General features: G+C 40.5%; 1 protein-coding gene across 6 annotated transcripts in view; it reads left to right on the top strand.

The window, feature by feature from the left end:
• The first annotated feature begins 344 nt into the window (after positions 1 to 344).
• The window catches only part of LOC134548713 (mutS protein homolog 4-like), a 28976-nt gene continuing 18468 nt past the window's right edge, over positions 345 to 10852 (top strand). The window contains exons 1-4 of one of the 6 annotated variants that reach the window (XM_063393602.1): positions 345 to 2567; positions 5835 to 5999; positions 6795 to 6958; positions 10291 to 10401. In XM_063393602.1, coding sequence (XP_063249672.1) covers positions 2429 to 2567; positions 5835 to 5999; positions 6795 to 6958; positions 10291 to 10401 — 579 coding nt within the window. In that variant the 5' untranslated portion in view covers positions 345 to 2428. Of the gene's footprint in view, positions 2568 to 3576; positions 3886 to 5834; positions 6000 to 6794; positions 6959 to 10290; positions 10402 to 10852 lie in introns of those variants that run through there. The other 5 variants (XM_063393605.1, XM_063393606.1, XM_063393603.1 and 2 more) reach the window with 5 other exon arrangements.

The raw sequence follows: 10852 nt of genomic DNA, 5'->3' as shown, positions 1-10852 counted from the left end.
ATGGCTTGTCCAGAATGAAGCTCTCCACCTGCACAAACACTTCCCGTGGTGCCCTGCAGCCCTGCCGCACGGCTGGCGGCCAGAGCTCCCCACCGGCTGCAGGTCATCCTGCTCAGTTTGGTGCTGCCGGGGCGTCCCGGTGTGCTACTGCCCCATCAGGGCGCCATTTCCTTTCCTGCCCGCCGCTCTTCACTGCTGTCCTGGCATGGGTGGCAGACGCACCATGCTCAGGATCTGGTGCTGTTGCACCCATTTCTCGGTCACAGGGGCATCATGATGGCGCGGGGTGCATCTCCCCTTTGAGCAGATGCCAAGGGTCAGAGGACATGGGTGAGGCAAGTGGGACGCTTCGGTAGGTGTGGATGACTCCTGATCACTGAAGGTGGCACGGCAGGGGAGCTCAGATCGCACCAAGGGGTCTCAGTGCAGAGGTTACGAGGAGGCCTTTGCCTGGTCATGAGGGCCACGGTGCTGTTGCAACCACGGGCAGTGCGTGCGTGCACTCGGCCCCAGGTGCATGGGACATGCATCCAGCAGCGGGCGTGCCCTAGAGCAGGGCAGTAATACTGAGGCTCGCCTGCCTGGGCTTGCTGGCAAATAGCAAGGAAGATGGCTTCAGAACCCCATTCCTCTGAAGTGAAGGGGAAGGAAGGATGCTGAGGGGATAGGAGGCAAGGTTGGGAATTACAAGGAGGAGTTTAAAGTCAGTGTACGGGAGAGAGCCATTCAGGAGCAGGTCAAGGGAGCACATTAGTTCTCAGCACAATGTGAGGACTGTGCCTAGGAAGGCAGTTCCAGCATGTGTCTGTGTTGTGTAAACTCTGTTAAGTCTGTCTTCTGCATTGTACACTCTACCTTCCTCGGGTCCTGGTGTCTCCATAGTTCTAAGTGATCACCAGGCACCTTGGTAGCCCTCCCGTGAGTCGCAGGTACATTGCCACATCAGCATAGCACTTTGTCAAGCCTTTCTTGTCTTCCAATTCTAGCTTAAGGTGTGGATCTGTCTGGTGTCTGTCATATTGTAATTGTTTCTGAGCGGTGATCTCTCATTGGTGAGCCAGGTGGTGCCTTCAGTTCCACTTCTGTGAGTTCTCTTTTGACAGAGTTGTCTCTGGGGATTGCATCCCCAGGTAAATAACAGTCTTTTGTCTTAAAGCTTGGCTTCTTGCTCATCCATCATTCTTTTGATGGCTCTCATCCACGTCTCCTCTGATGGCTGCAGCAGTCACCACTTTGCAGGGCTGCTGTAGAGCACCTGCACTGTCATGGCACTGTTGGACCTCTCTGCTGATGGGTGCCATGTTCCCTATGGAAGTCATTTTTGCTTATGCACTTATCACACAGTCTCAGTGCTTGTGGTGTTGGATGTCCGTGTCACGGTTGTAGCTGCCCTGCCCAGGGGTGTAGCAATACTAAGGACAAGGTAGCACAGCCTCCGGGTGGTGTGGTAGTACATTGATCTAAATACTTTTGGCAAAGACCATACAGTTCCTCTCTGGGCTGTAGAGAGTTGGCACAGTTATCTTGATTGTCTTTTGAGGGCGCCAGGCTCTTGGCCTTCAGGGAGCAGTAAGTAGTTTGTGTGGTAGTGGAGTGGGCTCGGTCTTGAATGTGCCTTGTCTTTTACAGGTGGGGCTCAATATCTCTGTTCTTTCCGCTGTGTTAAGGTAGAACTGGACAAAGTCAATATTTGATAGACCTTTACTTGTCATGAATTAAAAAAACTAAGTGTAAATTTGAATGCTCAAGCATTTCTAATGAATTTTTAAAGCCTACAGGCTTTTAGATAAGGTAAAAACTCTACTCCTTTTAACTGCCTATTTGCCTTATGAATTCTTTGGTCAAAGCCTGGAATTTTATTTTTTCAAGGTTTGGAAAAAAGTTACAATAAAAAGCCTTACAAAAAAGGCTTTGTGCTGAGTGTGAGGGAATGAGAGCACTGATCAAGTTTTATTTAACTTGTAAAGGTTAATAAAAAAATTAAAAGTTTGGGGTTTTTTTTATTACTGTTTCCTTTGCAAGTGCACTTCTTTTCATCCAGGAAAACACTGTTTAGTAGATAAAAAGTTGCTATTTTTCCATGTTCTGTAGACAAAATGGAATAGTCTTCAGAGTTTCTAGTCTCTAACAGACTGAGACAGCCTGGGAATTAATTTGTGGGTTGTTAGAAATGAGATGCTTGACACGGCCAATATATCAAGCAGCAATTCAATTTAATAATTAATTAATTAGCATGGTAAAGTGTGAGCAAAGACAGCGTGCTGGGTACAGTAGAAGGATTTTCCCTTCCAACTGCACACCAATTGCTGGACTTGCTGGTATTTTATTGGCTATATTCATACATATTCATAAGCTTTTCTCAGCAGTTTCCATTTCTAATTTTTAACGTCACTATTCAATATCTAACAGTCATAAATCTGTGGTGGTAATGTTTGGTTCCTGTTCAGTTCTATACGCTATTGTGATCTATTTCGATATTTCAGTATTCCAGGATGTACATCCAGGATATGTATCCCAGGTGGTGGCATCCAGCTTCCAGATGTGGGGGTCCAGTATCTATTTTCCAGGTCTGTCAATCTTCAATAGTGATGTCCAGTTTCCATTTTCAAGAACCATAAATCAGTGAGCTGAAATCCTTCTTTTGTATCCAGGATGTTTCCAACCTTCTGTGAAAAGGCCTGAGGCCCTCCTTACTTCCTTCTTTTGTCTAAAAGCCTTTTTACAGTCTAAAACTACAGTTAAAAATTCTTTAATACAAAGCAAGCTTCTAAAGTTATAATTAAAAGACACGTATTACAGAATAGCTTCAGATTTATAATAAGTAATTGCAAGCAAATGAGTTATTCAAAAACTTCCTTCCATGCTTTCCTCGGCTGTTTATTAGAACTCGTCTTTATAATTGTCCCATGTCCGTGTTCCACAACTACAACTACACAGATGTTCTTCATATCCCAGACATGAAACTTCGTATTTCACAGGGTGATATAGCAGTGTAGAACATTTCACTTTAGATTGAAATCTAATTAATATTGGAGTTCTCTGATGAAACTTTGGTCAATGTAATTTCCTAATTCTGTTGTGATTTCTAAAGATCTTGTAAGATGATAGGTTTAAAAAGGTGTGAGTATGTGGAGTGTTTCATAATGCGGGTGTATTTAGTGCCAGAGACAAAATTGTGCCTAGTCAAAGTGTGAATTGAAACATTTTAGTGGTGTATGTTACACGATGCTAATATACAAAGCAGTGTTAGGGTTCTAAAGCATTCTTACAAGCACGTGTTTTAAGACAACTACAGAGGTAAACAAGCATTGGGGTTACTTTGGGGAACTTTTTGTATCCAAACTCCTGACCAGGAAGAAAACATTGCTGAAGTTCCTGCTAAAACGGTCATAATGGTGAAGAATTAATGCGGGGTAAATTACGTTTAAGTGCAGTACTCCTGTTTTAAAGAGCAGAGCAAGCACTTCCCTTGCGTTGCTGTGGCCCTTGCGTATTTTTAATGAAACCCGTTGCAGGGCCAGCACCTCCGTGTACTGCTGCACCGCGGGGCCCTGTGCCGCCATCGCCGGCGGTGGGCGCGGGCCGGGGGCGGTGCTGAGGCGGTGCTGAGGCGTCGCAGCATGGCGGGCGCGGGCGGGCGGGCGGCCGCCTCCGCCACCTCGGGGTCTTACACGGGCCGCGGCTCTTCCACGCCAGGAGTGGGCGGGCGGGCGGAGCAGACGCCGCACTACACCCTGGGGCTTCTGCAGACGCCGCATGGCTCGGAGAGCACCGGGGGCTCCTCCAGAGGCGGGACACGGCCGGGCGGCTCCAGCGGCGAAGGCCTCGCAGCCGGCCGGGCCGCCAGGAGCAGCGCGGTGAAGCCGGCAGTTTCCGAAAGGGGGGGTACGGTCTCTGCCCGGGCCTTCATCTGCTTCTTTATGCTCCTGCTCTCTTTGCTAGGGTCGGGTTCCGAAGGGGCTGTTAAAAGCTGTGCTTACTGAGATGGGGCAGCAGCAACTAACCGTCATAGCGACCTCTTTCATTGAGCCGGTCAGAACAACTGAAATCGTTCCTTGCACTTCTTTGAAGAAATCTGTCTTATTTTCTTTAGATAATAGTAGCTGAGTTCTCTGGTGGGAACCGTAAACGTGTTTGAATTACTGCACAGTGTTTGGTTTGGGTTTTGTTTTTATCTTTTTGGCCCAGCCTTTGAAATAGTTTTAAGTGCCTGTCGATCCCGATGTGTGGTAAGAATCTTGTGCTCCTACAATGCAATACTGCGATTTGCCATCCTTTACAAAAATCTGCTATCAAAGTCTGTATCTTGGCAGGCAGCAAAAAAAAAAAGTTTAAATTGTGATATTTTCAGAACAAAAGAAGCTATGAAAGGCGTTGGAAAATATTTTAACACTTGTTGCAATGAATTCTGATGTACGTGTGTATAAATTATGTATAAATTGGAAATTAGGGAAAATGGGCTTGGGTAATACATATGATTACTGAGGAATCCTAAAAATCCCAGATAGAATGCTAATTCGAATGGGGCATGATTTAAATGTTGGGTTTGAGAAATACTTGTATATGATTTGGTTCATGTGGTCTTCAGATTTGGTTCATGTGGTCTTCAGAATTACTGTTTTCCCCCTGTTATGCCAGATTCAGTACCTTCTACAGGAAGTCTCTTCTGCCAAAATTCTGACTGAACTTACACCGAAATCTAAATGAATACTATTTTAAAAAAATTATCAGTATGCATTCCAATGGTGATGTGCCCACTCTTTAAAAATCCCCAACCAAAGAGCTAATATTTTTATCACTTGTCACAGTTTTAAGATTAAAAAAACTCCCAACCAAACAAACACAAAATCCCACGTCACCCTCCAAACAACCCAAACAAACTCCAGAACCCCAGTATTGTAGATATTTTTGTACCAATGAGCCTTAATAGAGTCATGCAGTTAATTGATCATCTAAAGACAGTACTTAAGTATTTTGTCTTGTGTGTCAGTTTTTAATGTAATACAAGAAACAGAAACATTTGTGTTTGGCTTTTTTATGACACCTGGAGTTTTTTAAGTGGATCTGCTGTTTGTGTTTTCAATTTTTTAAAAAATCTTAAAAAGCAGTTATCTAAACTAGGTTAAGGATGTCTTCAGTCATGTCAAGAGAATTTAAAAAAAACCAAGTAAATTATTTAAATAATTTATTGAAACTTAAAAGTGCTTTGAGACAAAGGTATTTTGGAGGACTTAAAAACATTGGTAGATCATAAGTACATGTGTAAAAGAAACTGCTATTAAATACATCCCAAATTAGTGTTTGATTTCTGAGAGTTGATCCCCATCAGTTCAAGGGGTTATCATTCCCAATTGATTCTTTGTTTTGTTTTTTCTTATTGTCCTGTTTTTTAAAAGGAATGCTCAGCTTTCAAAAAAAAAAAAGTTTTCATAAACACTTGTGAAGTTTTAGGTAATGTTTTTTCAAATAATGGGCAAATGTGAGATAAAGTTGATTTATAGCATTCTTTCATAAACCTAGAATTCATTAGAATAGGAAGTGATCCTTAGTAAAGTGACTTCTGTTGTATTATTTCAGTTCAACAATGTAAATCCTTACTTTTTTATTGGCACTGCAGGTAACCTCTTTGTAGAAAATCATATTAATGCAAGCTTGTTTTCAAAGCAGTCTGACTTTTATTTCATTTTATACTCTGGAGAACTTTCATAGAAGGACTTTTTCATATCTCTGCTTATAAAAAATGAAGATTTGTAAGGTGTTGTTTGTATATTGCTTTGTGGATAAAAATTGTTTGTGGCTGTTTTCATAATTTACTTATTTCTCTCTCCCCTCAGAATCATATTTTGGGGACAAAAGTTCTTGTGTAGAAAATGCTAATACTTTGAATCTCACGAGTTCTTCTTCTGTGCGAGGTCTGAATAGCACATGTATAGGGAAAACACCTCTCTCTTCTGGTAGATCTGGTTGCAGAAGCCATACTTCTCTTATGGGATATTCGGGTAAGTTTAACAGCTCTTGGAGGAAACAGGCTAACTTGCATTTCTGACTGTATTTTATTAAACAGTTCTATTTTAAATGTTGTATGTTAAGATACTGAAATAAACTCAAAACACGTGTGTTGTACCACAGAGAATGCTGCCAAGGAACAATACACCAACAAGAAAATACTACTTCATGTACTGAGAAGATGCATTGGTGTTGCATCTTCTTGCTACTTACTTGCATTCATGTCTGAATTATCAGTGTAGTTAGAATTCAGACATTTTTCAAATTGTCCAAAATCAAATTATATTTGTGGACATGTAGTGTGGTCACTTAGGAGCCCAAATTCATGCACATTTCTAATCAAGGTTTATTTTTAGGCTTGTAATGCATTTGACATAATTTATAACATAGTGCTCAAGTTTCTTGATGCAAGTTTTATTTATTTTATGTTGGCATGTTCAGAGGTGTAGAACACTCGTCCTTCACAACATTTACACAGTAGCTGATTGGACATTTTGCAGTGCTTCATGTGAGCAAAATGGTGTTACAGGGTAATGGTGCCTAGTGCCATGTTATACGTATCATATGTGCTCTGGTAATGCAGAAATAATGGGATTTAAAGTTAGTTCCTTCCCAGTCTGACTAATCATTATCAGTTCAGTCTTTAGTATTCCTAAAGACAGAACTGGTAATGATTCTTTCATGTATCTGTATTTTTTTTATTCTTGCCCTGTCATTTGTGATGCTCCTTGATCAATCTTTCATTGATCTGTATTGAATGTAACTGAACATATACAACTGTTTTACAGTTACATCCTCATCTGCAGTTTCTGCTCATACTGTTGCATCGGTTATTGTAGCTGTAGTGGAAGGAAGAGGCCTTGCCAGAGGTGAAGTAGGAATGGCCAGTATAGATTTAAAAAATCCTGAGTTGATACTATCTCAATTTGCAGACAATACTACTTATGCCAAGGTATTTTATGGGTTAATTATTATGACTTACTTTCTTGAAAAATGGGAAATTAAACTTCTAGTTTGTGAAAGGGATTTCTCAAAAGTGGAAGTAACAAGTTCTAGAAAATGTGCAGGGTTGAAAAGACTGCTGTTTTCCATATTGTGCCTCAGATATTAAGAAAGAATGTTTTTCAAAAGAAAAACAGCCTTTCTGCAAAATACATTCTTGTGGGACTGAGATGCCTCGTTTTGAAGAGCACTGGTCAGTATATGGTAGTAGAACTTGCAAGTATTCTTCATCGGGCAAAGGAACTCTGAGAACAGAACTGCATAAATGTGTGTGTGTGTGTGTGACACACACACAAGAGTAATTCCAGTTCTGGCATTGATTACATAAATATTCCATGTCAGTTTTCTCAGGGTTGCTGTTCCCTGAGATTCTCCTCTGGGTTGCTGTTCCCAGAGGTAATAAGGTTTTCAGTCTTCTCTTTGCCCTAAGTGTTTCACACCAGAGGTAGAGACGACAAGCTGAGTCCGCCAGTGCATGTTTCCAAGGTTGTTTATTCTTCATTATCTCAGTTCTTTCTCAGCTCTGCCAGGCCTCCCTGGCAGGGTACCTTATCTTAGTTCTTTCTCAGCTCTGTGAGGCATCCCCAGCAGAGCAGGACATGTGGCAGGACTGGGCGGGTCAGAGAGCCCCACACCTTATGTACGGTACCCTCGACCCAACCACCGTCCACAACGTACTTTTTATTTGCAAAATTTTACCCATGCCTACTACCTATGCTAACATGTCAGTTCTACTCTAAACCAATCCTTGAGATCCAGCTCAGCAGAAAATGGGGGACGAGAGCAAGAACAAGGAGCACAAGGGCCACTCCCCAATTCCTCCATCTTGTCTCTTCAACCCCATATAATAAAAATCCTAGATTCTACATTTACATTCTATGATAAACGAAACACTACTTATTTTGAATTCTCTCAGCTTGTGATTCTTCATACAATGTGGGCATTCACTCCCATGGCCAGGGATCAGAGGCAGTGTCCTCCTGGGCTCTGTGTGAGGCTGGCTGACCCCCTTGTACAGATCTCAGACCCCCCTGTCCGGTCTCCAAACCCTCCAGGGTGGCCAGAGGGATGTTCCAGACTCCGACAAGTTTGAAATCAGATTCACTCAATTTACAGCCAGCACTGCATATGCTACATTAATTTAGAGAGTAATCTCTGGATTATGCAGCAACAGCATTAGTGGAATGTCTTATTTCGTGGTTCTGTTGTAGTTAAGCATGCTAGAAAATAACATGGCTTGTAGCATCTTTACAATATTCAAAGAAACAAAAGCTCTATTAGTACAGTAAGTAGCTTTGACTCAGGATATAAACAACTATCAAATACGTTTACTAAAACAGATGTTGTAATATGTCCCTGTACAATGTATATTGTACAACATTGTACGTTACAGTTGTTGTAATGGGCAACATAACATGTTGTATAATGGGTTTCTTTGTTTTGTTTTATATTTAAGTATTAGTGCTTTTAGAGCCTGTTATGGTCTGAACACACACAGTTACATATTGAACATCCTTTATAACTGCCCCGCACACCATGGTTAGAATTGTTCATTGTTTTCCCACCTAGCCATTATAACAGCTGGCGTTTTTATTTGTGCACATATGTTCCTAATTTTCCATTTAGATTACTGAGTTCTCCATTGTGCTCATACCTGATACTGCATTCACCATTCAGTCAAAAAAAGAGAGATGGTAGCATACTTTTCCCCTAATGCAGGAAGTGTCCTACCAGCCTGATTTTTTGCTTTAATCTCTTGCACCTTTAACAATGTGTGAAAAAATTTATGTCACCAGAGGAGGAGACAGAGGAGTCTTGTACCTTTTATTTTTGAACAAAGGCAAAGGCCATGGGGTCTCTCAAATTGTTAGAGGACTGTAGCCTCCTTTTTGTCGTGATCTTCCCAGGTGCAGAACCTTTGCCCATTCCCTATTGGCTGAGGTACTTGGGAGGTACAGACTTCCCGATCTGCCTGCTAAATGTGCCCCTTACTATGCTCTCCTGTGTATAACATATGATAGGTGACTATTAAAATCAGCTGTAAGAGCTAAATCCATCCTGGGTGGGGAAGTTAAATATTCATAAACCTGTTAAGTGTTTGTTCTTCTCAAAGTTCAGGAGCTGAGCATGACCTTGGCTAAGCAGCAGTCCGTGTCAATTAGTAACACTTTTTGAAGTTGATGGTTTGTCCCCTTAATTCCTTATCTACAAGTCTCTGGGCCTATCTGCAAGCAGATTCACACAATCTGTTTGTAAAGACATATTCATCTTACTCCTTTCAACAATTCTGTCTGATCTGCTGATCAGCTGTTTTGTTACACTCTCAGAATCCATGCTTTACCTAGTGATTGGTATCCAGCCTACTGTATTTTCTCTTTCTTGTGCATACTTCTGTTTTTGAATGTTCAGCAAATACATTCAGGAAAATTTTCTGTACTTTTAAGTTCTTCAAGATTTGCTGAACTGTGATGCCACTGGAAAAAACCTTCCTAGTGGTTAGCAGATATGAAGGGCAATGACAGCCTTCCCATCCCAAATGCCCTTAGATGATTTATTTTGTGTATTTTTTATGCTTGTTTACCTTTTCAGTAGGACATCATCTGTCCCTTTGTGCACATCTTAACCTCTAAGCAGTTAAAATATAGTCTGATTTTTCATGTTTCTCCCTTGAGAATTTGTGAATGCTGGTATAAATGAACATAAATGCATGTTTGTCCTTTCTTATACAGTAGAAGAGCATATAGTCTACTAATAATCCCTACAGGGGGTGTGCATAACGTAAAGCTGGTAAAATATACACTTTTTTTGCCATGTTAATACTGAGATAAATGTTAGTAGAGGAGGTTAAACAAAATAAAAAACTAGTCTCAATCAAAAGATTAGTAGTATTCAGACATGTTGGATTTGTTCTTCATCCAGAGCACAATTAACCTTCCAGCTGCAAGCCCAGAAAGCTGACATCTGTTGAAATAAGTCCTTCTCCCCCATCATAGCCATGGAATAGTTTTGGATATTCATCTCTTGCTTCAACAACAAGCATGATTCTGTGTTCAAATAACAGGGGATAAGCTCTAAATTTTCTTTGTTTGTTTTTAATTTAGTTTTGTGTATATTTAGATACATATGAATTTGACTCATTAATGTAGAAGTTAGCAGAAAATTTCAATCTTGAACTGATTCTAAAATACAAGGGTTCTGTATTTTGTTATTGCTGTTCATTATTGTCTAAAATATTTTAGATTATATAATTTTTTAATTGAATTATTTTGATTTTTTTTTCAGGTTATTACTAAACTCAAGATTTTAACACCACTAGAAATAATAATGTCAAACACTGCTTGTGACGCAGGGAACACAACAAAATTGTTCAATCTGATAACAGAACATTTCAAGGTAAGATCTAAAATTTCATTCAGTGTTTTAGAGTTCTTGTTGATCACTATTAAATGATGGTTGATTTGAGAGTTTTGCACAACTTTTAGAATCTTAAGTGCAGACAGATTTTGTTTTCTATGATTTTCAGGTCTAATTTTAGAATGACAGTGAATAAACTAAATGGAGCTCCCATGCTGCCACTCCTAATACTGACAATTACAGAGATAGGTATATTGCTGACGAAACCTGGAAGTTTTGAAATTGTGGCATTGGGTAATTTGAGTAGTACCAAACCTAGGAAAGATACAGAAATTAAAAAAATAAATATTCTCCTTTGTTTCTCCCTTGTTCTCTCAACCTGATAAATCAATGAGGTTTATGTATCATAGAATAGGAAAAAGAGCACTGTCAGGGTAAAAGAGGATGAGATGAATTGGTATAAGTCATTTATGAGTATTAAAGCCTCAGA

Source organism: Prinia subflava, chromosome 3 (genome assembly GCF_021018805.1).
Source record: "Prinia subflava isolate CZ2003 ecotype Zambia chromosome 3, Cam_Psub_1.2, whole genome shotgun sequence".
Lineage (NCBI taxonomy): Eukaryota > Metazoa > Chordata > Aves > Passeriformes > Cisticolidae > Prinia > Prinia subflava.
Note: the sequence above shows the minus strand (reverse complement) of the source record. Positions and strands in the feature narration are given on the sequence as shown.